At 40.1% G+C, this 27,962-nt stretch overlaps 3 protein-coding genes and 1 pseudogene across 5 annotated transcripts in view; 2 read left to right on the top strand and 2 right to left on the bottom strand.

Annotated features, from left to right (window-relative positions):
* Positions 1-9,069, bottom strand: part of Clhc1 (clathrin heavy chain linker domain containing 1) — a 29,566-nt gene extending 20,497 nt beyond the window's left edge. Inside the window, exons 1-3 of one of the 2 annotated variants that reach the window (XM_021176939.1) lie at positions 8,885-9,069; positions 3,100-3,359; positions 714-901 (exon numbers count right to left, since the gene is read on the bottom strand). In XM_021176939.1, coding sequence (XP_021032598.1) covers positions 714-901; positions 3,100-3,276 — 365 coding nt within the window. In that variant the 5' untranslated portion in view covers positions 3,277-3,359; positions 8,885-9,069. Of the gene's footprint in view, positions 1-713; positions 902-3,099; positions 3,360-8,884 lie in introns of those variants that run through there. The other variant, XM_029484155.1, reaches the window with a different exon arrangement.
* LOC110305140 lies at positions 3,785-4,759 on the top strand (annotated as a pseudogene).
* A 49-nt stretch (positions 9,070-9,118) lies between the features above and the next one.
* Positions 9,119-11,307, top strand: Rps27a (ribosomal protein S27a). Its single transcript, XM_021176940.2, has 6 exons — positions 9,119-9,178; positions 9,274-9,338; positions 9,755-9,809; positions 10,399-10,484; positions 10,733-10,864; positions 11,124-11,307. Exons 2-6 carry the CDS (start codon positions 9,291-9,293, stop codon positions 11,271-11,273), a joined length of 471 nt encoding a protein of 156 aa, XP_021032599.1. The 5' UTR covers positions 9,119-9,178; positions 9,274-9,290; the 3' UTR covers positions 11,274-11,307.
* Positions 11,308-12,055: 748 nt separating this feature from the next.
* Positions 12,056-27,962, bottom strand: part of Mtif2 (mitochondrial translational initiation factor 2) — a 17,844-nt gene continuing 1,937 nt past the window's right edge. Inside the window, exons 2-14 of one of the 2 annotated variants that reach the window (XM_029484055.1) lie at positions 26,149-26,374; positions 25,611-25,722; positions 22,911-23,082; positions 22,313-22,473; positions 21,045-21,221; positions 19,633-19,772; positions 17,821-17,945; positions 16,342-16,546; positions 15,753-16,005; positions 15,143-15,283; positions 14,143-14,307; positions 12,854-12,994; positions 12,056-12,320 (exon numbers count right to left, since the gene is read on the bottom strand). In XM_029484055.1, the coding sequence (XP_029339915.1) occupies positions 12,148-12,320; positions 12,854-12,994; positions 14,143-14,307; positions 15,143-15,283; positions 15,753-16,005; positions 16,342-16,546; positions 17,821-17,945; positions 19,633-19,772; positions 21,045-21,221; positions 22,313-22,473; positions 22,911-23,082; positions 25,611-25,722; positions 26,149-26,367 (2,184 nt within the window). In that variant the 5' untranslated portion in view covers positions 26,368-26,374 and the 3' untranslated portion in view covers positions 12,056-12,147. The remainder of the gene's footprint in view (positions 12,321-12,853; positions 12,995-14,142; positions 14,308-15,142; positions 15,284-15,752; positions 16,006-16,341; positions 16,547-17,820; positions 17,946-19,632; positions 19,773-21,044; positions 21,222-22,312; positions 22,474-22,910; positions 23,083-25,610; positions 25,723-26,148; positions 26,375-27,962) is intronic. The other variant, XM_021176587.1, reaches the window with a different exon arrangement.

Raw genomic sequence — 27,962 nt, 5'->3', positions numbered from 1 at the left:
AAAAAAAAAACAAAAACAAGAAACTCTCATTCTGCTGGGGGCTATTGCAACAATTATTACACATTTGGTGACTTAAAGTAACATTTATCTTCTCACCATTCTGGAGGCCAGAAATTGAAAGTAGAATTATTAGACCACACTGTAGCCAAGAAACGAGCATTTGGCAGGCTGAGCCAGGAGGATTGTTCTAAGTCTGAGCTACATAGTGAAATCTAATTTTTTAAAAGTAGTTTTCAAGGAGGATTTTGTTCTCCTTGGTGGGTTTCTTACTACTGGAATCATGAGATTAAGTGCTGTCATTCAGGTGGGAAGCATGAACTTGTATTGACAAATCTTCCATGCATGAAATAACTTTCTTCCTTTTATGACAACATAATGTAACTTCATAATATCAAGAGGGATCATAAAAATTCTCAAGCAAAATTAAGTTTAACTTGAAATATAGAGTAACTGGTAGAAGGGAATATAAAATATAGCTTAAAATAACATTTTAATTAAAGGCAGGCATGGAATAATCTTGTAACCTATAACTTGAAGGCTGAAGGCCTTGAGCAAGACCAGCCTGGTGAATTCAGCTAGCTCTGACTAAAATGTGACACCCTATCTCAAAGTAGTAACATCAAGAAAACAGTGATTTTTTTTTTTATATAAAAGACTCACTGATTATCACCCAGTAGCATGACACTTTTCTAGTTAGTTATTGACACACTCACTTTGCTTCAAGTTGGATTGCTCTTCTCTGGTGATACACCAATGCTGTAGGCTCTTCTGCCAAAACTTTAAGTTTTCCATGAAGATAAAAAGCAGTTCTTCGTCCTTTCTTTATTGTCTCAATAAAGGCATCATATTCTTTTTTGATTGAAGTAAGAATGGACTTGTATGCACTGACATGGTCTATTACCTGAAATATGATTTTTCTGTCTGTGGCACTGAACTTTTTTAATAGAAAATATGGTGATGAAAAGCCTTTTAAGCAGGCTATTTTTAGGTGAAACATAATTATTAATTAGACATATAAGCATCTTACAAACTCAACATGAGTAGGTACTAAAAACAATAACCACCAAGCACATGCTCTCCATGGGTCACTATGTAGACACTGTGATCCTAGATATGAAAAGGGCTTTTATACTTGGTATGAACTCATACATGAGACATGAACTGATATAATACTAGGTTTACATTTCTCAACTGTAGGTCTTTAAATTATATATCTCTTACTCCTTTGAAATCTAGTCTCTTGACTTAATTTTTACATTATTTTGATACTATTTTTAATTATTTGTATGTGTGTCTGTGTATAGGTGTGTGCATGTGAGTGCAGGTACCTGCAGAAATCAGAGGTTTCAGATCCCCCCGAGCTGGAGTTCCTCGTAGTTATGACCTACCTGATGTGGGCACTAAGGATCTAACTCAGGTCTTCTGGAAGAGCACTTTACGCACCAGCTAACCACTGAGCAATCTCTCTATCCCCCACTGAGATACTGTAATCTGAACTCACTCACCTCCACTAGGAAAGTCAGATCAGAGCTCCTAATTGTATCTCTAGTCTCAACATGTCAAAACAACTGGGAAAACAGTTCACATCGCTACATAGTCATAATTTCCAATAATATGTAAGCAAAGCAACTATCAGGAAGTGTAACAGAGAAAAAGAACAGAAGAAAGGTTAACAAAGCCTGGTGGTGGTGCTCACCTTTAATCCCAGCATTTGGGAGGCAGAGGCAGGCGGATTTCTGAGTTCGAGGCCAGCCTGGTTTACAAAGTGAGTTCCAGGACAGCCAGGGGAGGAGTAGGGAGTGGTGGAGGTGGCTCCACAGCACATGCCCCTTTATTAGGGCTGTTTTTTCTTAATCTTGTATATCCATCACTGATATAATACTAGGTCTACACAAAAATTATCAAAAAAATTAAATAGGTTATGAAACAAAACAGAAAAACATTGTTTTTAAAATATTGATGATATATAGGGAATAAAAGTAATCCATCCAAAATTTTCTCTGAAATCTGAAATTATGCTTGTTTTTCTCTGCTACATTTCTTGGGTGTGTTATCCCGTACAAGTGGCTTTGTTTGTTTGTTTGTTTACTAAATAGTGTCGAGAGAAAGTTATCCAGGAAGACATCCATTTTATCACAAGTGATCTAGAGAGGTCACTAATCGGCAGCAAGTACCAGGAGAAGGCATCTGAGGAATACAGTGCTTTTTTTTATTTTTTGCCATAGCCACACCCTGTCTACCTCAAAGAGGGCCCTTTCATAACGAAAAGCTTTCCACACTAAGTACCTGATACTTGTTCATCTTTTAGCTCACGTGTTCCCGTTGTGTGCTCTAATAACCCAACTCAGGTACATGAATGGGTAGTCAATACGACTACAGTAACTCCATGAACAATGATCATGCCAGTGTGCTACAAGAACCAGGTCTCAACAGAACACCGATGGACACCATTTAGACTATACAGAAAAGCATTAAAGTGGAAGCTGCAAAGGAATACCACCATATCTAGCACTCTAAAAGGGCTCAAACTGTTTAGATGAAATTTCATTCATTGATTCATTCACTGATTTTATGTCATAATGTTGTCCATGGTGGCTGCCAACTCCTGGCTGTGTAGGATTCCCCAGCTTCAGCCTCCCTACCAGCTGGGATGACTGGCATGTGGCATAGCACCTGGCTCAAGAGGTCTCAATTTAACATGCCATATCATATCTAAACCAAGATTTTACTGATACCACAAACAAACCCAGAACATAAAATACTAGTTCTTGTTCACAGTGCAAATTCTAGCAAATTAGCACCTTCACTTGGAAATGTTATAAATGAGTACCAGAGGGTACAAACCAGTTATTGGGGGAAAAAATACTGCTTGCTAAACTAAAATAATTGACTCTAACTAGCCTAACTAGCCATCAGGAAATGTAAATTCTGCACTTGAGCTTTCCCTCTTCATCCTGGTTTAACAAAAATGGAGGAACTTCCCCAAACTAGCATACAGAAAGCAGTGGCCAGGCAGGCAAGAAGCATTACTGAGGTGGTAGTTAAGCTAGGTAACAAAGAGCCTCTCGAAACATGCCCTACTCAAGAGCATCATGGTACCTTGTCGAAAACGTTTCGGTATATGGTGTAATATTCATCTGCAGGTCCTTCCTCGTTGCAACCCACTCTTTTGGTTTCTGTAGTTATGTATATTTGTATGCTTTCCAAAAACTCCTTGTCATTTCTACTAATGATAGGAGGGAGAACTGCATGTTTGTTTACTTCTTGGACGGACATAAATCTTAATCTGTAAGCTTGTTCACCGGAGAAAAATTAAACCTTGACCTTCTTTTGCAATAAAGCCAAAAGCTTTAGTGAGCCTGAAAGAAAACATGATAGTCAGTTAATGTGTAGGTGTAAACCTCTTAAGTCAAAAGTCAATTTAAAAATACGTATGTGTCAGAAGAAAAATTAAGAGATCTGATATTGAGATAAATATTCCAGTCAATGAATTAAAATGCCCATTCATGCTAGTCTACAGAATACAAATGAAATGTCAATTAAGAACTCCCTGGTCAGCCGGGCGTGGTGGCGCACGCCTTTAATCCCAGCACTCGGGAGGCAGAGGCAGGCGGATTTCTGAGTTCGAGGCCAGCCTGGTCTACAGAGTGAGTTCCAGGACAGCCAGGGCTACACAGAGAAACCCTGTCTCAAAAACAAAAAAACAAAACAAAACAAACAAACAAACAAACAAAACACAAAAAACCTCCCTGGTCTCCCTCTTTCTTCTTTTCCAGCTGGAACCATGGAGACTGTTCCAGAGAAGAAAAAGAAGGTTGCCACTGTGCCAGAAACCCTTAAGAAAAAGCAAAGGAATTTCGCAGAGTTGAAGGTGAAGCGCTTGAGGAAGAAGTTTGCCCTGAAGACACTGTGATAGGCAAGGAGGAAGCTCATCTATGAGAAGGCAAAGCGCTATCACAAGGAGTACAGGCAGATAGATGTACCGCACTGAGATTCGGATGGCCAGGACAGCAAGGAAAGCTGGGGACTTCTATGTGCCCGCAGAACCAAAACTGGCCTTTGTCATCAGAATCTGAGGTATCAATGGAGTAAGCCCAAAGGTCTGCAAGGCAGCTTCTTCGTCTTTGACAGATCTTCAATGGCACCTTTGTTAAGCTCAACAAGGCTTCAATTAACATGCTGGGGATTGTGGAACCGTACATTGTATGAGGCTACCCCAACCTGAAGTCAGTAAACGAACTCATCTACAAGGGAGGCTACGGCAAGAAGCGGATTGCCTTGAAAGATTCCTAGCTGGGCAGTGGTGGCACACGCCTTTGATCCCAGCACTTGGGAGGCAGAGGCAGGCGGATTTCTTAGTTTGAGGCCAGCCTGGTCTACAAAGTGAGTTCCAGGACAGCCAGGGCTACACAGAGAAACCCTGTCTCGAAAAACCAAAACAAAACAAAAACAACAACAAAAGATAATTCCTTGATTGCTCGATCTCTTGGTAAGTTTGGCATCATCTGCATGGAGGAACTAATTCATGAGATCTATACAGTTGGGAAATGCTTCAAGGAAGCAAATAACTTCCTGTTGCCCTTCAAATTATCTTCCCCACGAGGTGGAATGAAGAAAAAGATAACTCACTTTGTAGAAGGTGGAGATGCTGGCAACAGAGAAGACCAGATAAACAGGCTGATTAGACGGATGAACTAAGGTGTCACCCATGGTATTTTTGTAATCTGGTAAATTAATAAACAGTCACAGCTTGGCAAATTGGAAAAAAAAAAAAAAAAAAAAAGAACTTCTACCTGCTGGGCAGTGGTGGTGCAAGCCTTTAATCCCAGCACCTGGGAGGCAGAGGCAGGTGGATTTCTGAGTTCAAGGCCAGCCTGGTCTACAGAGTGAGTTCCAGGACAGCCAGAAAAAAACCCATCTTGAAAAACCAAAAACCAACAAAACAAAACAAAACAAAACAAAACAAAAAAACCCAAACCAAACCAAACAAAAAAACAAAGAACTCCTCCCCTTAGGGCACAACAGATAAATGTACTTGCAGCAAAAGCCTAAAGACCTGAGTTAGAAACCAAAACAAAGGTGGGAAAAGAAAAAACGAACTCCACAAAGCTGTCCTCTGACCTCCACACAAGAAACCCTGCCAGAATGCTGATCATGAATAGAAAACCCCCTTTCCTTTGGAAACTAAGCTGACTCCTCTCATGTGTATCATTTAAATGATAGCTTCTTAGGTTTCAATTCAACACTTAAAAACAAACCCACCATGTATTTCAGAACGCTGGGGATAAAATCAGGCTCTAGAACATGGTAAGTAAGCTATCTACCACTGAGAAATACCCCAGCCCTCTGTTTAAAATTTTATATCACATTTTAATTATTTTAAGGTATGTGAAATGGAAAGTAGCTGAGATTTTACTCTTCCAAAAGGTTTATTTTCTTTTTTTTCATGTGAGGAATGACTGTGTATGCTTCTTGCTGATTCAAATAAGGTCAAATACTTCTCTACCTCAGTGTCTGTGGCATTCATCTATCAAACAATGACTGTAATTAGTTGAGTTTTGAATTGTTTTTTTTTTTTTTTAAGATTTATTTTATTCATTATATGTAAGTACACTGTAGCTGTCTTCAAACACCCCAGAAGAGGACATCAGATCTCATTACAGATGGTTGTGAGCCACCATGTGGTTGCTGGGATTTGAACTCAGGACCTTCCGAAGAGCAGTCAGTGCTCTTAACCACTGAGCCATCTCTCCAGCCCCCTTGAATTGTTTTAAACTGTTGTTTGAAGACGGGCTTTGTGGCAACCCTAACTTCCTATGTAGCAGAGAATGACCTTGACTACCTCACCTTCCTGCCTTCACTTCCCAGATGACAAAAACACACCACATGCTTAAATAAACAAATCAATCCCAATAACAACAAAACATGACTTCTGGGGCTGGAGAGACGGTCCCAGTTAAAAGCACTGGTTAGTTTTTTTATTGAATCTGGATTTGATTCCAGCACCTACGTAGTGACTTACAACCATCTGTAACTTCAGTTCCAGCAAACTGATGGTTTCTTCTGGCTTCCACTGGCACCAGGCATGCAAGTGATACACCAGACATAAACCCAGGCAAAGCCCATGCACACACACACACACACACACACACAGACACACACACACTCACACACACAGACACACACACTCACACACACACAGACACAGGCCTTGTTGGAAAGAAGGGTTTCAGTAGGAGGAGTCGGGATGAGACAGGGTGATAGAGAAAAAGACGAAAACTCACTAAGTATATGAAGCTATCAAAGAAGAAAAATTTTAAACTACTGCTGTGGTGGGACACATCTTTAATCTTAGCATTTGGGAGGCAGAAACAGTTGGATCTTTGTGAGTTCAAGGCCAATTTGGTCTACATAGTAAAATCCAGACCAGCTAGGGCTACACAGTTAGATTCTGTGTCAAAAAACAATGTTTATTTATTTTTTTCTAAAGAGCTCTAATGATAGTATTGCATAGTTTTTCATGGTATGAGATTCCATTAATTATTTAATCATCCCCATTAGTCATTGAACTTTTACTACTATAAATGATGATGTGTTGAAGAAGTGTTTCAGTTAACTTTATGATATGTTGGCAATATAGCTATATAACCAGTTATCTAAACTAATGTATTGAGCTTCAAATACCACAGACATGAATCAGGACACTAGTCTCCATAGTGGTGCATGTCTTTAATCCCATCACTTGAGAGGGAAACAAGGGAACCCACAATCCTCTGTGGGTTCAAGGCCAAGTTGGTCTACATAGTGAGATCCTGGCTAGCCAAGACTACATAGTAAGGTCCTGTCTCAAATAAATAAATAAACTAAAAATAAAAAAAAAAAATAAGGGAGACACCACTATAATTTTGATGAGTTGGATAACAAAAAGTCAAGAGGACATAATTTACAAGAGGACATAAAGTAGTCCGAGCAAAGCCATAAGCAATGTATGCTTAAAGTGCCAATTTTACAAAAAAAAAAAAAAATCACTTAGTGTCTGTGTGTGGGTACATGCTTGTCACGGTACACACATAGAGGTCAGAGGATAATTTATGGAAGTCCGTTCCTCTTCCTCCTCCATGGAGGTTCCAGCAACTGGATCAGCAGGCTTGGCAGCAAGTGCATTAGCTCTTGGACCCATATCACGGGCCTAAAGTGTTCTTAAATATAAAATCAATTTGTTTTACTCATTAGTTCAATCACTATTGGATGTCTATTTAATATTTTACTGCTAGAGATTCAGCAATAAGTAAAATAAGGTCTTGGCTCCTTGGAGCTTACAATTTGGTAAGACACAGATGACGTAATTGCAAATAGTCAAAAGACAGGGGAAGGGCACAGTCACTGGGGCACACATCGGAGTAGTAGTGGCAGAAACCCAAGTTCCTCCTTTGGTGTCTGATTAATGTCCTTTTAGGGACTTTTATTCTGACAAAACTATCTTCTTATGTTATGCCCTTGTTCCTACCTGAGGTAACACATTTTATTCCTGTAGTGTTGGATATCAATTCTAGGGTCCCACACATGCTCAGATAACCTTTAACCCCAAAGTAAAATATTTGAATGACGTGGAATGACACCTCACTTTTTGCTTTTCTGTTTATGTTCACATTCGTGTGGGTACATGTGTGGAGACAGGAGGATCAAATTATATTGAGTGTGTGTGTGGGTCTTCTTAATCAGTCTACCTTCTATTTTTAAAATTTTATTGCACTTCGTTAGGTAGGGGGCGCTGTGAAAGTCTGAGGGCAACTTGCTAGAGTTGGTTTTCTCCACCAATTGAATCTCAAGGTTGGAACTCTAGATCAGATGGAAATTTTCTTTACTAATGGAGCCATCTGGAAGCCCTATCTTATTTTAAGAAATATGTATGTCATGTGTGGGTGTAGGGTCGACGGCCCCCATCTCTCATTGAACCTGCTGGCCAATGAGGTCCAGGGAGTCTCCTGTCTCTGCTGGCCTACCATGTCACAGACTCCGCCAAGCAAACCAACCTTTTTTAAAGTGGGTGCTTGAGTTCCAACACAGGGTTTTGCATATCGAATATTTACCTACTGTGTCATCTCCCAGCCCTACATTTTTACTTTTCAAAATGTGTACTTTTGGAGGCAGCAGAGCTAGTATATTAAAATGAGGAAAGAGCAAACAGATTATTAGGAAGTTATGGATCCTCGTTATAAGAAAACGGAGCACGCCTACGCTTACGGATAGGGTGAAAAGACATTGAGAGGGTGCATTAGAAAGGGCACTGGGTTTGTGAGGTGGAGAAGGGACTGAGAGAAGGCACCAGCTTCGAACAGCTTCAAGTTTCTCCAAGGGCACATGCTCCTATTTTCTCCAGGATGGACACTCTCCACATTTAAACTTATAGTCGAAATTAAACATTCTGCAGATTTTCTTATCGTATGTTTTTTAAAACCTGGAAAGATGAAAATTCCAATACATTTAACCGTTTCATACTAGGGAGGCGCGTGAGGCTCAAAAAGCTTCTTCCGATCCGATGAAGGGTAGCGGAAGGGACTACCGGGAGGGGCAGAAACCTGCACTTAGAAAGACTTCGACTGTACCTTGGATGTGGCTAGCTCATTGTGACAGACACTACAGCCCCCAAATGCCTTTCTAGCCCTTAAGCCTTCCCTCCGGGGCATTTCCAGAGAGGCCCCACCCACGCGCAAATCCTTGTGCCTCATCCCCGAGTCCTCACCTGACTCTCTCCTAACCCTCACTCCCTAGCTTAGACAGTGTAATCAGGGATCCCGGAAGTGTGGAAATGCATCCTGGGACAAGTAGTTCTAGCAAGAAGAAAGCAGTGTAAAACTACAATTCCCAGATAGACTTGTTTTACCTCTCTCTTCTTATGTTCCACAAGCCCCCTTTAAAGGAAAGCCCCTCTTAATCGCATCGGCTGTATAAGAGAGCCTTTTGAGGCATTTTAGTTGACCATTTCGAGGCCATTCTGAGGTAAACCGAGAAAAGAGAGTAAAGAAACCGAGCGCCTGAGCAAGTCTGGCACTGCGTTAGACAGCCGCGATTCCGCGGCAGCGCGCAGGCACGCGTGTGGCCGCCTAAGGGGCGGGTCCTTCGGCCAGGAGACCCGGTCGGCCACGCTCGGATCTTCCTTTCCGATCCGCCATCGTGGGTGAGTGTATGCTCTGTGGCCCGGCTCTGGCTAGTGGCCCTACGCGTCGCTCTCACCGGTGTCGTCGGATCTAATCCGTCTCTTTTCGAATGCAGGTGGAACCGCCGCCACGATGCAGATCTTTGTGAAGACCCTTACGGGGAAAACCATCACGCTCGAGGTACGGACCACCTTGGCGTTGAGGAAGCCAAGGCCTGACTGAGGCCCTCAGTGTTTGAGAGCGGGTTTCTGAGTTTTGAGTTTGGAAGCTTGGCTTTGAGGAGATTGTGGTGCTTAGCAAGACCAAGGTTTGGTTTTCGGTGTGGTACGGTTTCGCCTGCTATCCCGAGTGGCGAAATGTAGGGGAGGTGGCGGGAGACGCTTTTCTCCGGGCAGACGCGTTCCTGTGCTTCCCCGGCCGACGCTCGCCCTGGTATGGGGACTAATTTGGATTGTAGCATTCTTGGTAGTTTGCGCGCGGTGTCATCTTAATTGATTACCTGTAGCTCACCTCCTCCTTGCTCATTTTGTATAAAGCTAGCAGTTAATGACTTACTATGTAACCGTACATTAACTACATATATCAAAACTTGGCAGGTTGAACCCTCGGACACTATAGAAAATGTAAAGGCCAAGATCCAGGATAAGGAAGGCAAGTAAAGTTTTGTCACTAGAAAAATTTCTGGCTTGTGTGACCTAGACTCGTTTGCTCTTTTTTTCTTCTTCTTTTTTTCCTGACAGGGTAGCCCTGGCTGTCCTGGAACTCACTTTGTAGATCAGGATGGCCTCGAACTCAGAAATCTGCCTGCTTCAACCTCCCGAGTGCTGGGATTAAAGGCGTGCGCCACCACGCCCGGCTCGTTTGCTCTTAAGGTAGAAAAGAGATTAACAAATTTAGATGCTTTTGAAAGTAAAATATTTCTGACAGTAGTGTCAGGCTATCAGGTTAACTGGAAACTCTGCAAGATAACTTTTTTAAATGTGTGACTATTAACAAGTTAAACTAGAACTGTTTACTGATTCACAAAGACGATAAAATGCTCAGGCTGGGCAGTGGCCCAGTCCACACTTTAATCTCAACACTAAGGAGGCAGAGGCAGTCTGGTTACAGAGAAAGTTCCAGGGCTTTTACTCTGGAAAAAGTTGCTTCTAAGTCTGTGACCACTCTTAGCAATCATTTGATTCACGACAATGGGGCATGTACCTTGTTGTATTAAGCCCAGTATTTTTTCCTCTAATAGGAATTCCTCCTGATCAGCAGAGACTAATCTTTGCTGGTAAGCAGCTGGAAGATGGCCGGACTTTGTCTGACTACAACATTCAAAAGGTTTGTTTGAGGGAAAACATGCAGAAATAGGGAAGATACTGAATCCACTAACACTTGCTGAGCACTGTAACTGTTCCATGATTTTAAAATATGCGGTGCTGGGTTGACCCTTTTTGTAGAGAACAGTCTCCTGTAGCCCAGGGCCAACTTGAACTGGATTCCTGAGTCTCCTTAATTCCTAGTGCTGGGGTGACAGGCTGGAGTTAAACTTGTTGATGCTACAGTGCTGCTGTTTCATCTTCTAACAGGAGTCCACCCTTCATCTGGTGTTGAGACTTCGGGGTGGTGCTAAGAAAAGGAAGAAGAAGTCGTACACCACCCCCAAGAAGAACAAGCATAAGAGGAAGAAGGTTAAGTTGGCTGTGCTGAAATACTATAAGGTAAGTGTAGTGTTAGCAAAACATAGGTTCCACTTGGAATAAGATCTGAGCAATTAACTTTTGGAAGTACTTTTGGAGGTGAAAGTGAACTCCCCTTTGATATTTAAGTGAATATATAATTGGAAACAGGATTTTTAATTTGGAGAACTGACTTAAAGCACTAAAAATTGGTACTGTGAGATCAATAGCTTGAGTCACTTAAATCAGGTTTCAGAATATATTTTTTGAAATCATCTTACAGTAAATTTTTATTTTTCAGGTGGATGAAAATGGCAAAATTAGCCGACTTCGTCGAGAGTGTCCTTCTGATGAATGTGGTGCTGGAGTTTTCATGGGAAGCCACTTTGACAGGCACTACTGTGGCAAGTGTTGTCTGACTTACTGCTTCAACAAACCAGAAGACAAGTAGTTGTGTATGTGCTAATAAAAAGAAGGAACTCATACTTAGTATTGTGTTTTATTGTACATTTAAGCAATGTTTCTTTGGCTGTGTGACATTGTTTCTGAGACAATGAGCTGCAGCTGTCTAAGCCAATATAAAACTTTGATTTTCCTGGCAGGCAGTAAGGTCAGAATTCTTTTTAAGGGGTTGTGGAATATCCTGTAGACCTGGAAGTAGAAGCTACATCCTTATTCCTTTGATCTTGCTTTAAGAGACATGATAGTATGTCTCACAAATATGTTGAAGGTGCCAAGTCAAAGCTGCTTGGAATATATGGAAATATACTGTATTGGTATGTGCATGAGCTCTTGAATGTTTTCAGTGTTCATTGGTAATTTTCCCTCTATATGAGAGATACAAGCTAGGCATGGTGGTACATAGTTAATTGCAGGACCCTGTATTTAATTGAAGGAAAAACAATACATTTACCATTTTTTTTTCTTTTTTTTTTTTTATTAGGTATTTTCCTCCTTTACATTTCCAATGCTATCCCAAAAGTCCCCCATACCCACCCACTCCCCCTTTTTGGCCCTGGCGTTCTCCTGTTCCCGGGGCATATAAAGTTTGCAAGTCCAATGGGCCTCTTTCCAGTGATGGCCTACTAGGCCATCTTTTGATACATATGTAGCTAGAAACATTTACCATTTTTTAAAAAGAATTATTATATGTAAGTACACTGTAGCTGTCTTCAGACACACCAGAAGAGTGTCAGATCTCATTACGGATGGTTGTGAACCACCATGTGGTTGCTGGGATTTGAACTCAGGACCTCCAGAAGAGCAGTCAGTGCTCTTAACTGCTGAGCCATCTCTCCAGCCCATTTACCATTTTTAGTGTGCTTTTAAAATCCTGGATCCCAGGAAGTCTTAGTTGGAACTTTATTTTCTTCATAACAAATGACTTGATCTCCTGGTTTGAATTCGACTTTTTCTTCATCTAAACTAAGACCACAGTCCATACCAGTTTTTATAACTGAAATGTCATCTTTATGGTGTTTCAGTGAGGTTAATGAGCCTTAAAAGAAAAAAAGTCATGGTGAGTATATTCACCAAATAGCAAGTTACCTACTAAAGTTGTATATATTATGTAAGATCCATGTGCCATGGTAGTTGTAGAGGTCAGGACTACCTGACTTCTACAGGTTGGTTACTACCTTCATGGGATATTAAACACAAGCTGTGGGGCTTATGTGGCAAGTGTCTTTACCTGCTGTGCTCCATCTCTACCCTTCCAGCGAATTCTGGGAGAATGATTTCATTTGAAATCTCCCATTTTAAAGATAGTCTAAATCATTTTTGAGGTTGTACCCAGGAAAAAAGTCCAAAGATGGCAGGCAAGTCTTAACTAGTGTGCATTGTGTGGGATCTTGGGTTCAGTCCTCCGTTATGGGGACAAAACAACACAGAGCTTAAATGTTGGGAGCAAAAATAAGACTTAAACTATGGGGTGTTTTCAGAACTGATTGGGGTGGAGCAGTTAGAGCATAGGATGGCTACACAGACAGGGGGGCGCTGCACAATTTAGAAATGGATTTTGATATTGCTTACCCTTCCAAATAACTTGGCCGTTTCGGATTAATTTAAACTTCTTCTGTCTTTCTAATTGTCCCTTTTGAACTCTGCAGCCAGCAACAGGAATTTTTTTCTTCCCTTCTGTTACAGTGAAGGTAGCTAGTATGGAAGCCTCACCTTTAGGGAGAAAATGATATAATGGCTGGGAGGCAGACACAGACATACAACAGGTAACTTGACTTGCAGAGGACCCCAGCTTGATTCTTAGTACCTACATGGTGGCTACTGAGCATCTGAAACCCCAGTTCCAGTGAATCTAGCATTCACTTCTGACCTCCAGTGGCACAGGTCACACATGTACATATACAGAAAAAGATTCTATTTATCTATTCTGAAAACCTATTGTTGCCAGGCATTTATTCCCAGCACTTGGGAGACAGGCAGTCTGAATTCTAGGTCACTTCAGGTTTGTTTTTTTTTTTTTTAAATATGTTGAGCAGCACTAGTTTGTGTTGCTGACTGGGTGTAATAGTGATACCTGTTGTGCCCACTTATTTCTGGAAACCTCAATTGACTTTCCCAGATTGTTCTTGGAACAAAAACATAATACACTCTTGTATAGTGTGATAATATTTAGCAGGTAGGTCAGAGTAGCCTAAATAAAAGCTGCAAAACCATATCTTATAAAAGAACAAAGTTAAGGTCAAAAGAATAAATTCAAGAATTATTCCAAGCTGGGCGTGGTGGCACACGCCTTTGATCCCAGCACTAGGGAGGCAGTGGCAGGCGGATCTCTGACTTCGCCGAGGCCAGCCTGGTCTACAGAGGGAGTTTGCAAGACCAAGGGGCCTCTCTTCCCAATGATGGCCGACTAGGCCATCTTCTGATACATATGCAGCTAGAGACACGAGCTCTGGGGGTACTGGTTAGTTCATATTGTTGTTCCACCTATAGGGTTGCCGACCCCTTTAGCTCCTTGGGTACTTCTCTAGCTCCTCCATTGGGGGCCCTGTGTTCCATCCAATAGCTGACTGTGAGCATCCACTTCTGTGTTTGCCAGGCCTTGGCATAGCCTCACAAGAGAGCTATATCAGGGTCCTTTCAAGAGCCAATTTCTTAAGTCACTGTGTTTGCTTTTGTATCCTCTAGGCATAAGGTAACATTTATGGGACTTAAGTCACCATGAATTCTCACTCATGGGAGTCATTTTTTTTCTAGAATACACACTATGTATTGGGACAGTGAATTTATTTCTCTAAGCTTTGCTTTTTTTTGGTTCTGTTTACAGTGCCATAGTACAAATGTTGCAGAGTAGCAGCACTCACCTATTGGGTACTCCTCCAGTGTGTGGGGCAATCTGCTGCTTAGTTCCTCCTGCAAATCTTCAATAAGATGGTAGATGATTTTGTGAAGTTTAATCTTAACTCCCTTTTGTGCAGCTGACTGCTGAATAGCACTGCCTGCATCCACATTAAAACCATAAATAACACCTGGAAAGCAGAAACAAGATTCTGTTAACACAAGTATTACAGTACAGCCACTTACTTAGCTTTGAGGCAGAAAGTCAAGTCCAAATGGTTTTATTTCCTTCCTTGTTGTTTTTTGTTGGTTTTTTTTGTTTGTTTGGTTTTTCGAGACAGGGTTTCTCTGTATACCTGGCTGTCCTGGAACTCACTTTGTAGACCAGGCTGGCCTGGTCTCAGAAATCCGCCTGCCTCTGCCTCCCAAGTGCTGGGATTAAAGGTGTGAGCCACCACGCCCGGCTTTTTTGTTGTTGTTGTTGGTGGTGGTTTTTTGTTTTTTATTTCCTTCTGTGTAAATTACGTAGCAATAGAGAAATTCTGTGACTTTCATGAAAACTAGTAAAATTTAAAATTATTACTACATCTAGTTTACAAAGATGTTTTCTTCATGATTTAAAACCATTTTTTTTTTTTTTAGATTTATTTTGAATGTTTTGCTGACATGTATAATGTGTATGCATGTCTGGTGCCAGAGTTGGTTAGAAGGGAGAGTCAACTGTCCTGGAACTGGCATTACAAGGTGGTATAAAGTACTAAACAGACTGCTAACAGATGAAGAAAGGTATCTGGAATCGCACCCTTTGACCATAGCAATAATGCTTTAAAAAAAAAAAAATCAAGGAACACTGCTTGGTCTTGCAATAGTTCCCAAGTTTGCAGTGGGTATGACAGATGGATTATCTATGATTATTCCTGCACAGGGCAGAATGCTGGCCAATGATCAGCCAAACACAAAACAGGTAAAACATGTAAAATATGATCTAAAGAACACAGTTTAACATACAGCCAACAGAATCTTTACCATCAAATGTCTCAGCAAAGTTAACATCATTTTCACTGATGTCACCCAATCCAAAATGTACTAATTCTAGTTCACATTCGTGGGAAGCATCATAGGTATCCAGAAGGTTCAAGATGGCCTCCACAGACCCATCAACGTCACCTACAAGTGCAGCAAGAGTTTCAAATGTATTGGTTGTAAAAGGCAGATATGTAAAATGACAGTTTGTTTTAAAGCTAAGACAGGAATGGCTTCATCACTAGAATCACTTATTTAACTTTAGCATTATAAGAACTTACAGATAAAATACAAATAAAGATACATTTGCAATGAAAGCAATGCAATCTGCTTGCTCAGAAAAAGATTTTTTGAACACCAAACCACCAAACTAGTTCCTTCTTTAATTAAGGATTTACTGGGGCAGTGCACATCTGTAACCTGGACATTTATAAGCTAGGCAGCCGAAAAGGTCAGCCTGGCTTCTAGAGCAAGCCCAGGCTAGTTTGGGCTTAGAGAGCAAGACTGTAACTCCTCACCCCTCACCCCTAAATAAAACTATAGGAGAGGGATCCTATATGAATTATGAGAATTAAAAAACATTTAAATAGTTGTAAAACTTTCAAAAAGTTACCTTTAATAATTATAGGAAGTACATTTGATTGCCTTTCTACCTTTTCTTTGGGCTTTAAGGGTCTCTGTTCTTTTCTTTCAAGGTACTTTATATAGGATCTCTCTCTCCAGTGCAGACTGCCATACTTCTCACGGGCTTTCCGATGGGCTTCTTGGTGCTCCTTTCGCTTTTCTTCCATTATTTTCAGGTCATCTTTGCCTTTTTCTTCTTTTTGCTCAGACTTTCTCCATTCAATAACTTCACGGGCCCTTGGCTTTATAGGAAAAACTGGCATGATTTAATGAAACAGACACCAGTGTCTGCTAGGTTAAAAGCTTTCTATTTTCCCTATTATGAAATCAGCTTAGTTTCATGTACGAAACCACTAATTTTTATAATTCTAGGAATTTTAAATAGAATTGAAACAGTTTTAAAACTTTATCTGACAAATACAATACTACAGTTTCTGAAATGATATACTGTTCTCTTCACAGTCACTTACAAACTATAATTATTTCAATATCAGCATTCTTATTTAACATTAAATATTAAAGACTGGTACATAAAGCCATCATATAATATCTAACATTAGGGAATTAGGCTTGAATACCTCAGATTCTACTTCAAGAATTTCATCTCCTGCAGAAGGGAGGTCTCTCCAGCCTATGATTCCCACTGGCATGCTGGGATAGGCTTCATTAAGTATTTTTCCATTTTCATCAAACATTAGTCGAACTTTTGCCCAACTCTTCCCAGCAACTAGAATTGAGCCTTTTCTCAGAGTTCCTCTTTGAATTATAGCTGTTGTAACAGGACTAAAATGAATATAAACAGTAAGTATTCTTAAAGCTTAATCAGGACACAATTGTACTTTCCTAAATAGAACAAAAATAGCTTTATGAAGCATGTGCACACAAACATATACATACACCTATGAACATACAGGATTAAGTTCCCTTTCAAATTCTCAAATTTTCAAATTCAAATACAAAGACATTTACTTAGCCAAGGATTTATCATATTATACTTGCTTAACATGGGAAATCATAGCTTTTTAATTTTTTTCAGTGTGGTTTAAGATTTATGTGTCTTGAGTGTTTCACTTGTATGTATATATGTCCACCATATGCTTGCCTGGTGCTCTCAGAAGGCATCAGATCCCCTGGAATTGGAGTTACAGAAGTCTGTGAGGCACCATAAAGATGCAGGGAACTAAATCTAGATCCTCTGCTCTTAACTGCTGATTCATCTCTCCATCCCCTCAGTGTGGTTTCTTGAGACAGTCTCTTAATCCAGCCTGGCCTTGACTCTTCCACCCTCAACCTTCAAAATGTTGGGATTACATAAGTATGCAACCACACGGGGCCAGGTCTTAGGCTTGTCCTCATCATGACATAAACCAAAATAAAAACAAAGGATTCTTCACAACAGCCCAGGAGTAGAAGAAAAACAGACATAGAAGCAGCCCCAGGTCTTTCAACAGAGGAAAAATTGGGTGAACACTCTTGGGAAACCTGTCTCTGCTAACTGAAGCAAGGTGATCACGAATGGACAAGTCCTATGTGACTGCACTAAGTATCTAAAGGGGAAAATGACACAGGCAGTTTGTTCTGGCTCAATCCTATCCTGCTTTTGAACCCATTCTACATATGGGTTATGCAATTGTTCATAGCTCTTAACAGCATAGGAAGGATGAGAAAATCTCTTGTGCTTCTGGTCAGAATAGTCAAGAAGAGCATGTCATTACAAAGACCCTTCTGGGTTAAGCCAAAGAATCAGAAACTAAAATGCAACAGCTGGTATTTTACTTCATTGTTATTCTACCTATAAATGCAAATATGTGGGCCAGTGGTGGGTGGAAAACCAATCAATTTAACTACTTTAGCCATGAAAATGTGACTAGATTTATATAGACAGTTGATGTGGCTGGTCTCCTGACAACAATTTTATTTTTTTATTTAGTGTATTAGTGTAATGAAATACTTGGAAAACACACTTAAAAAAATTAAGAAATTAAGAGTATGCAGTAAAACTATACAAGCAAATCACAAAAGTAAACAGAATAATAATCATTTTAGTACAATCCTACCCTCTTCCTTTGTCTGTGAAAGACTCTATTACTGTTCCTTCCACTGGACCGGTGGGATCTGCTTTCAGTTCCAAGATTTCTGCGAGAGCAATTGTTGCTTCTGCCAAAGCCATCAGGTTATCGCCCTTTAACAACAGAGTAATACATTATCAGTAAATGATATTGCTAAATCTCAGGGTAAAAGACCAAATAAATCTTAGGTCAGCTACAGTTTTCTCTTAAGAACTAAAGTCATGAAATGACCAATTTTACAAAATGAAAAGGAGCAGCAAGCCTTTAGCAAGAAAACCTGACCTGAGGACAAATATTTACAGGAACAATTTTAACAGGCAGCTACTAGACTTTGATAAGCACATGTTCCATTCAGTTAGCTGTGTCTCCTCTATCTGCTTCCACAATTGTGGTTTTCTTTCTTTTTCTATTAAAAAGAAGATTAATTCATTTTATTTTATGTGCATTAGTATTTGCAAGCATATAAGTATATGCACCAAGTGCAGTCCTGGTGCTGCATAGGCCAAAGAAAGGATGGGATACTGGGGCTGGAGAGATGGCTCAGTGGTTAAGAGCACTGACTGCTCTTCCTGAGGTCTTGAGTTCAATTCCCAGCAACCACATGGTGGCTTACAACCATCCGTAACGAGATCTGGCGCCCTCTTCTGGTGTGTCTGAAGACAGCTACAGTGTACTCACATGCATAAAATAAATAAATGAAGAAAAAAAAAAAAAAAAGAATATCCTTAAAAAAAAGAAAGAAAAAAAAGAATGGGATCCTGCCAGTTGTGAGCCATCATGTGGATACTGGGAATGAGACCCAGATCCTCTGAAAGAACAGCAAGTATTCTTAACCACCGTCTCTCCACATCTGGCTGGTTTGTTTGTTTGTTTGTTTGTTTTTTGAGACTTGGTTTCTCTGTAGTGCTGGCTGTCCTGGAACTCACTCTGTGGAACAGGCTGGCCTCAAAATCATAGAGGCCCTCCTGCCTCTGCCTCCCAAGTGCTGGTATTAAAAGTGTGTGTAACAAACCCAGCTAGGTTTATTTTCCTATATATGACTATTTTTCTTGCATGTATGTATGTGTACCATGTGTGCCCAGGGAGGCCAAAGGAGGGCATGACACCCTCTGAAACTAGAGTTATATAGCAAGTTGTGAGATGTCATGTGGGTGCTGGGTTCTCAGCAAAAGTAAAAATGGTATTAACAGTTAAACCATCTTTTCTACACTTCTACCTTATTTTTTTAGATAGGGACTCTTACTGGGCCCAGAGCTCACTGATTGGCTAGGCTGGTTGGCCAGAAAGCTACAGGCATATACTTGTCTCCCTTGTGCTACAGTTACTGATGTGTGCTGTGTACAGCTACCACGCGGGTGTGGGTCAGAAGTCAGGTCCTCAGCTTCTTTGGTAGGCACCTTACCAATGGAGCCATCGCCCCATCACTTAAAACAATTTTTTTTTTATCTCAAAACATTAAAAGGGGCTAGTGATGCAGCTGAGTTGGTAACCTAGCATGCATGAAGTCGAGGTTTGATCCCCAACACTGTGTAAACCAAGTGTGGATAGACACTCATGTAATTCTAACACTTGGGCCATAGGTAGTTTGAGACTGCCTCAAAATAAAAGTAGTCAGTCGAGGTGGAACATGGCTTTAACTCCAGCACTTGGGAGGCAGAGGCAAAGGGAATGCTGTGTGTTCCAGGACAGCTAGGACTACATAGAGAGACCTTGTCTCAAAAACAACAACAACAAAAAACCCCAAAAGGTGTCCTTATGGATGAAGCACTGTGCGTGATGTCCTGAGATGCTGGAACTTACCGTAAGTGCAGAGACATGCACTGCTTGAACATCACCACCATACTCTTCACACACCACATCGTAAGCCAGGAGCTCTTTTTTCACCTTTTCAGGATCAGCATCTGTCTTGTCGCACTTATTGATTGCAAGGATAATAGGAACTAGAAGAGAAAGTAATGAGAAGTGCAAACGGAAACTCATTCAATTCCAGACATTCGCTGTGAGAAATACCAACCTGCTCTGGTTTTCTCTTCATCCAATGGATTCATATAATTAATCAAGGCTGAAAAGACCCACTTTAGACTTACATTACCAGACTCTGTTGTGTTGCAGGGTATTTGATCACACTGTGAACCCTGAAATTGTGTTAAATACAGAAAAAACAAAACAAAACAAAAAAAACCCCAAGAAAACAAAAAACAGTTTCTAATTGTGGTGTGGCTCAGCCCTTAGCACACATCTTTAATCCTAAACAATGAAGGTAAAGTTAGTTTGTAGAAGGAAACATCTATGCTTGAATGTAATATCTAATTGAGTGGTAGACAAAGTGATAAATCAGAGAATGATTTGACAAAATAGGATATGCCCAACTCTGATAAGGAGAGAGTGGAAAGAGAAGCTATGTAAGAGCAGTGCAGAGAGAGAGAAGGCAGTTTTACTGAGACAGTTATACAGAGACAGGTTGAAGAGAGAACAAGCTAGACACAGGTGAAGACAGCAAGCAGAGAATGAGAAGGAGCCAAAAGATTAGAATAGATTGCTAGAATTAGTTTGAGGCCAAATAGAGGAATTCAGTTAAGAAACTGAGAGAAATCAGATTGAATCAGTCAGCCTAGAGAGGAGCTTGAGCCTGAACAGCTAAGTAAAACTAGTTATCCGGAGTTCAGAAAGAACTAGAAAGCAGTGAGCTTATTTAGCAGTAAAACAAAAAGCAGGTTGTCTGGTAGAGTAGCATAACTGATGAGACATCTCCCTTGTTCCCAGAATTACAATTCTGCTTTGTATGTTTCATTTTAAGACAGGGTTTTTCTGTGGGCTGGAGAGATGGCTCAAAGGTTAAGAGCACTGACTGACTGCTCTTCCAGAGGTCCTGAGTTCAATTCCCAGCAAACACATGGTGACTCACAACCATCTGGAATGGAATCTGATGCCCTCTTCTGGCGTGTCTGAAGCTACAGTGTACTCATATACATAAAATAAATAAATATATCTTAAAAAAAAAAAGAGAGAGAGAGACAGGGTTTCTCTGTGTAACCTTGGTTGTTTTATAACTCACTTTATAGACCAGGCTGGCCTCTAACAGTTCCACCTGCCTCTGCCTCTGCAATGACATGCACCATTATGCCCAGTAAAATCTCTGTAGTAAGCCCTTAAAAAGAAAAAAAAAAGAAGACACTTCCTACTTCATGAGTTCAGCACAGACCCTTCCATACCTTCTGCATCTTTTGCATGCTGAATGGATTCCACAGTTTGTTTCATTACTCCATCATCTGCAGCTACAACCAACACAACAATGTCGGTGACCTGAGCTCCTCTGGCTCTCATTGCTGAGAAGGCAGCATGTCCAGGAGTATCAAGAAAGGTTATCTTTTCTCCAGAAGGCAGAGAGACTGTGGAAACAGAGATGCAAGAATACTAATTATTCCAGTTTACTTTTTAACACAAAGGAATATTTGACATCATTAAACATAGTATGTGTGTGGGTTTTTTGTTACTGTTTTTTTGGTTTGTTTTGGTTTTTCAAGACAGGGTTTCTCCGTGTAGCCCTAGCTGTCCTGGAACTCACTCTGTAGACCAGACTGGCCTCCAACTCAGAAATTTGCCTGCCTCTGCCTCCCAAGTGCTGGGATTAAAGGTATGCGCCATCACGACTGGCTGTTATTGTTTTTGAGACAGGGTCTTTCTATGTAACCTTGGCTAGCCTGGAGCTCGATATGTAGATGAGGCTGGTCTTGAACTTATGGAAGTATTGAGACTGAAGGTGTGTGCTACCATGCCCAGCTCAATAATTTAATTTTATTGCTTCCACTAATTTTAACCAGAAGAACACAGTCTGAAATTTCCTAGAGAAATCATAAAATACTTTCTTTTCATGTACTAATTTAATGCTAAAATTCTTTGTATTTCTAGAATAAAGCAACTTTGATAAATGTACCAACTGATTACCATTCTGGAGAGAGAATCCATAAATAGTTGTAAGGTGATCACTTGTACATCACCCAACTGCAGCTATGTACAGCAGCTATCTCAAGCCACAAAAAGGCAACTTTGGTATATAGCTGGCAGCTCCAAATTTAAGCCCAATATTAACAGGTTTTAAATTTTAGCTTTGCTATTTACCAGCTGTGTACTTTGGAGAAGTTACAGAGCCTGAAGAAGTCCCACTTCTTACAGATCTTAAAAGAAATAAATAATAATACCTATCTCATGATGTTGTGAAGATAAAAGAGAAAGGACGTAAAGTGCTCACCACCCAGCCAGGTGCCAGGGGAATTAAAGAAGTTAGGCTCATTAAACCAAAATCAGTAAAATAACTGTTTTTACAGAAAGTCTAAGACAACATTTAGCTGCCTGCTCTACACATGATCATTCCAGTGGCTTTAAGCAGTCTCTTTAGTTTGAGTCTGTTTATTTCACAGCATGACATTTAATTAAAGAAAACAAGCATCGTTTCCACGAACACCAGTGTTTGTGTTCATACCAAGAAAAGCACCAATGTGTTGAGTGATGCCTCCGACTTCCATCGCTGCAACTTGAGTTTCTCGAAGTTTGTCAAGTAAGGTCGTTTTCCCATGATCAACATGACCCATTATAGTAACAACTGGGGACCTTGGTTTTAATAAAGCTGGATCTGTCCCAGGCCTACAGTTAATAGCAAAGGAGTTTCATTTCTTAGATATCAGAAATGATAGTGATAGGTTCACGGCTATCACTACAAGCAATCATTGATAACAAAATACAACAGGTTTGATTAGACATAACCATTTCTACCCTTTTTACACAGAATAACCTAGTAGATTAGCCAGCGACTCTCTATTTGTTATGAAGTTGGCATCTTCATATTAGTGGGTGGAGCTGAATCAAAATTTAAAATTCAGACTAATATATACACCCTGTAAGCTATGAAAATTCACATAGTTTCATAAAAAGCTGAATATACTTTCCAGTGCTTTTAATAAATGCTTATGTTATAGTCACAATCCATTTTAACTACAAACAAAATTTCTAAGCAAATCTTCCCATAAGACACTGAGTAAAACCACATGGTTAAGTGTTAGCTAATAGGTGCTAAATTTTACCTTCTCACAGCATCTTTATTTTCTCTAATTCTCTCCTGTTTTAATTTGCTCCATTTCAGCTTCATTCCTGCCTTCTTTATAACTTCTTTGATCCAGACTTCGTCTAAATGTGAGTTTGCTTCTAATGAATCTACGTCAATGGCAGTGTTCAATAAAGCTTCGTATACACAATCTGGTTGAGATAAAGCAGTCTTTTATAATCATACATTTAAAGGTTTAAAGTGAGTTCTTGGTATTGGAGAGATGGTTCAGCGGTTAAGAGCACTGGCTACTGTTGGAGAGGCCCGAGGTTCAATTCCCAGAACCCACATGGTGGCTTATAACTATCTACAACTATCCAGTTCCGGAGGATTCAATGACATCTTCTAGCCTCTGTAGACACCAGGCACACTTGTGGTATGCAGACACACATGTGGGCAAAATACCCATGCACGTTTAAAAAAAAAGTAAAATAATAGAAATAAATCACTTAAGAATGTGTTTTGTTTTGTTTTAGTCTGTAAAAATAAACCCATCTGTGGTGGTGATGAAATATGTAGCTGTGTTTCGAAACACAGTAAGACTTTTCTCAAGAACAAAGCAAAAGTAGAGCAATGAGCAAAGATCATTAACTTCAGTAGTGTTCTGGTAAACAGGGAAGTTGTCAATTAAAATCAATAAAGAAATTTAAAGCACTTTCCAGTTGCCTTTGTAGAATCCTTCAAAACATCACCAGGGGTGCAGTGGATGAGATGGGGAGCTGTATACTAGAACACCACTGGGTTGTCGTTCTACTAGACAAAGATGATAGGTATCAATAACCGAAAGGCAGTGAAAATCACAAACAGTGAAAGGAAATTACTAGGCATTAGACCTAGAGTGCACATACATGTGGACATTAACACACAATAAATATATAAGTGCAATAAAACAATTTTGAAAAGTTTTCATGAGTCTTAACTATCTCTGTGATTTTATGATTTATCTATTTTTCTATTTATTATTTATAGAGTCCAGAGTTCATGTAAGTGGGTGTTGAATTCCTAATCTTTCCAATTCAACTTCCTGAGTTGCTGAAATAACATGCATGTGCCAGCACAGTTGCCTTGTGATTTAATTTTTTATAAAAAAGATTTATTTATTTATTATATGTAAGTACACTGTAGCTGTCTCCGAACACTCCAGAAGAGAGTGCCAGATCTCATTACGGATGGTTGTGAGCCACCATGTGGTTGCTGGGATTTGAACTCAGGACCTCCAGAAGAGCAGTCAGTGCTTTTTAACCGCTGAGCCATCTCTCTAGCCCATGATTTAATTTTTAAAAAATTGTGTCCTAATATGCATAGGACCCTGAGTTCAATCTGTAATGCTAGAAAAAAGGAAGAAGGGAGGGAAACAGGGAAGGAAGGAGGGAGGAACAGAGGGAGAAAGGGAAGAGGAAGGAAGGGAGGGGAAAAGGGAGGGAGTTGTAACAAAATTCTTTAAAATGCATAATTTTTAGCCGGGCGTGGTGGCGCACGCCTTTAATCCCAGCACTCGGGAGGCAGAGGCAGGCGGATTTCTGAGTTCGAGGCCAGCCTGGTCTACAAAGTGAGTTCCAGGACAGCCAGGGCTATACAGAGAAACCCTGTCTCGAAAAACCAAAAAGAAAAAAAAAAAAAAAAGAAAGGCTCCACAAATATATTTCTGCTGGTCTTAAACAATTTCTCAAATTAGTGACAAAAATAAATCAGAAAATTATAGAAAAAGAGAAGGAAATGAGGTTCTAGAGAGACCTCAGTGGTTAAGAGCATTCTTCCAGAGGACCCAGGTTTGATTACCAGCACCCTCCAGACAACCTGTAACTGCTATAACTCCCGTTCCAGGGAATCCTATACCCTTTTCTGGCTTCCTTTGGTACTCAGCATGTGTGTGGTACAAAGACAAGCGGGCAGGCAAAATATAAATAAAATACACATAAAATAAATCTTAAGAAAACAAAAACTGGTAAAAATATCCCCAGTCTTAAAAAAAAATCAAAGAGTCTGGATTTATAGTAACAGTTCAGAAATTTTATGAATGTAGTGTTCTCTTTGAGAGAGGGCCTGTCGTGGAGCTCACTCTGGACATCAGGCTGGCCTCACAGAGAGGTGCGGGCTTTTGTGCTGGAACTAAAGGTGTGTGTCACCACACCTGGCTATGAATTTAAATTTTATTTATTTGAATTGTATTTCATGTTTGTGGGTGTTTTGCCTCCACGTATGTCTGATACCCACAGAGGTTAGAAGTAGGCATTGTAACTCCTTGGAACTGGAGTTACAATGGTTGAAAGCTACTATGTGAGTGCTGAGAACCAAACCTGTGTCCTCTGCAAGACCCAGGGTTTTATTTTATTCATTTATTTATTTTTGTGGAAGGGTCTCATGGTATGAGAGCTAGCTGGCCCAGACCTCTCTATGAAGATCAGGCTGGCCTCAAATTTAAAGCCTCCCAAGTGCTTGGATTAAAGGTGTGTGCCACACAGAAACTCCTACATATTCACTAAAAGAGCATAGAGAGTTACACTTGGCAATGAGTCAAGAAATAATTAGAGCTTGTCATTTCTAAAATGAAAAAAATCAGTATAATTTAACATTTGAAACATAGCCCAGCTTACCTAGAATGGGTTAATGTTTTCACTTCAAGTAAAATCCTAAGCTTTTAAAGACCCAGGGTTTTTCCTTGTGAACTAATCAGGCTCACCTATATCTTTTGCCATGGCACTGGCTAGATCTTCAACAGTCATTCCAACCCATACTTCTACCTCTTTTTTAGTTTTTACTGGAGACAATTGAGATCTTGGTGGTCTTTTTTCCTATTAAAAGGACAGAACATATAAGTGAGAAGGAAGGAAAAAATATACCCCGAGCAGGGTTTCTCCATGTAACCCTGGCTGGCCTGGCCTTGAACTCAGAAATTTGCCTGCTTCTACCTCCCCAGCGCTGGGACTAAAGGTGTGAGTCTCAACTCCTGGTTGAAGGAAGAACAATTTAGGAAACAAATTAGGTCATTTTGTAATATGTACCACAATTATGGCTATTCCTATCAGCAAACTCTCTTCTAAGTTCTTCAACTAGAAAACAATAACCATAAAACTTGCTGTTCTCACACAGATATGTGTATACCACAGGCTTACACAGTATTCTGTAAAGGACAAAATACTCAAAGAAGTTTTCTCTACATAGTTCTATAAACTTGGACTTCAGATTAAGGAATGTGGGAGCTATAAATCTGCAACAACCTTCTTTGTTACAAGAAGTCTGTGCTGATGCAAAGCTGAACCAATGAGCATGTCTGTCTGCCAGGACCGGGCACCCAGCAGATCTCTCCACACTGGGGAAGCTGGTGCAAACCCATGTTTACACCATGCTGAGAGTCTTCTTTGACTTGGGTTGTGCAACTGCCTACAAACAGTATGAAACCGTAGCAAGTTTTCCAACTTCAGTAGCTTCTGGTTCATATTTCTCCTAGAAAAAAAAAACAATTTAAAAATAAATTTCTGGTTAATATTTACATCAAATTAATGAATACCAACTGAATATTTACTACATGCAGATAGATCACACAAATAAAGCTGGGTTTTTGTCCTGAAAGAACTCATGGTCTAGTCAGAGACGAGATGTTATACCAAGTGCTATTCTGACAACAGCTATTACTATGCTCTTGTTGTTACTATACTAAGACTGATAGGCCACAAGAAACAATTATAGGGGCAAGAACTTAGCCCACTTGGCAGAGCATTTGCCTTGCATGCACAATACTGCTTGAATATGGCACACATGTAATCCTAGCATGCACATGGCAGCGAACAGCGTTTGTGGCCTACTTTGGCAATATAAGACACTATCTAAAAACAATAAATGGCTATTTGTTATTATTATTTTTCAGGGGCTTGTGAATCAGAATACTTGCCTAGCAGGCACACGAATCTGGGTTTGATTCCTAGTACGCATGAACACACACATACACACACACACACACATACACACACATACACACACACACACACACGCACACACACACACTTATTCTCATGTTCATTTTAAGCCTTTTATCTATACTTAATATTTGTTTATATGAGTGAAGTTGCACTGTTTTTTAAGATTGATTCTTATTTTGTGTTTACGGGTGTTTGCTTGTACACGTCTGTGTATCATGTGGGTGGAATGCTCCTAAAAGCCAAAAGAAGCATCAGACCCTGGACTGGAGTTACAGATGGCTGTCAGCCACCGGGTGGGTCTCCTGGAAGAGCAGCCAGTACTCTTAACTGCTGAGCTGACTCTTTATCCCCCTACATTGTGTTTTTAAAAATTTCATTAGAGGATACATTGCTGTTTTATAACATTAAGCTCTTGAATGTTAAAAAGAATAAACATTATGGAGTATTGCACTGAATTTACCTTAATCATTTTTTTAAAATGTATTTACTTGTTTATTTTACATGAGTACTCTTGCTGTCTTCAGACACACCAGAAGAGGGCATCGGATCCCATTACAGATGGTTGTGAGTTACCATGTGGTTGCTAGAAATTGAACTCAGGACCTCTGGAAGAGCAGTCAGTCTTAACTGATAAGCCATCTCTCTAGCCCTACCTTAATCATATAGGGCAGCTATTGTCAACCTGTGGGTTACAACCCTTTTGGGGGTTGCATAGCAAATATCCTGAATATCAGATGTTTTACAACTCATAACCGTAGCAAAATTATACTTATGAAATAGCAACAAAATAATTTTATGATTGGGCATCATCACAACATGAGGAATTGTATTAGAGGGTAACAGCATTAGCAATAAAGCTAAAGCTTCAATGGAACATGCCAATCCATCCTCCTCACATGTATTTATGGTACTGACACAGTAATATGCTCAACTGCTTGCGTTGAGACATGACATCACTGTGTTGTTACACTGGCCCGGAGCTCATGATCCCGTTGCTTCCACCTCCTAGGTTCTGGCATGAGACCCATGTCACCAGGCCTTGCCAGCAGTGTTTTTGGTTTCTTTTTTCTTTCTTTCTTTCTTTCTTTCTTTCTTTCTTTCTTTCTTTCTTTCTT

This window comes from Mus caroli, chromosome 11 (assembly GCF_900094665.2).
Source record: "Mus caroli chromosome 11, CAROLI_EIJ_v1.1, whole genome shotgun sequence".
Taxonomy (NCBI): domain Eukaryota; kingdom Metazoa; phylum Chordata; class Mammalia; order Rodentia; family Muridae; genus Mus; species Mus caroli.
This window is presented reverse-complemented; position numbering and strand designations above follow the sequence as displayed.

Bases quoted from the DNA above. Each gene is read 5' to 3' on its own strand.
- Rps27a (XM_021176940.2), top strand. From the start codon at position 9,291: ATGCAGATCTTTGTGAAGACCCTTACGGGGAAAACCATCACGCTCGAG. The intron at 9,810-10,398 runs GCAAGTAAAGTT...TTCCTCTAATAG, and splicing joins CAAGATCCAGGATAAGGAAG to GAATTCCTCCTGATCAGCAG. The intron at 10,485-10,732 runs GTTTGTTTGAGG...ATCTTCTAACAG, and splicing joins CTGACTACAACATTCAAAAG to GAGTCCACCCTTCATCTGGT.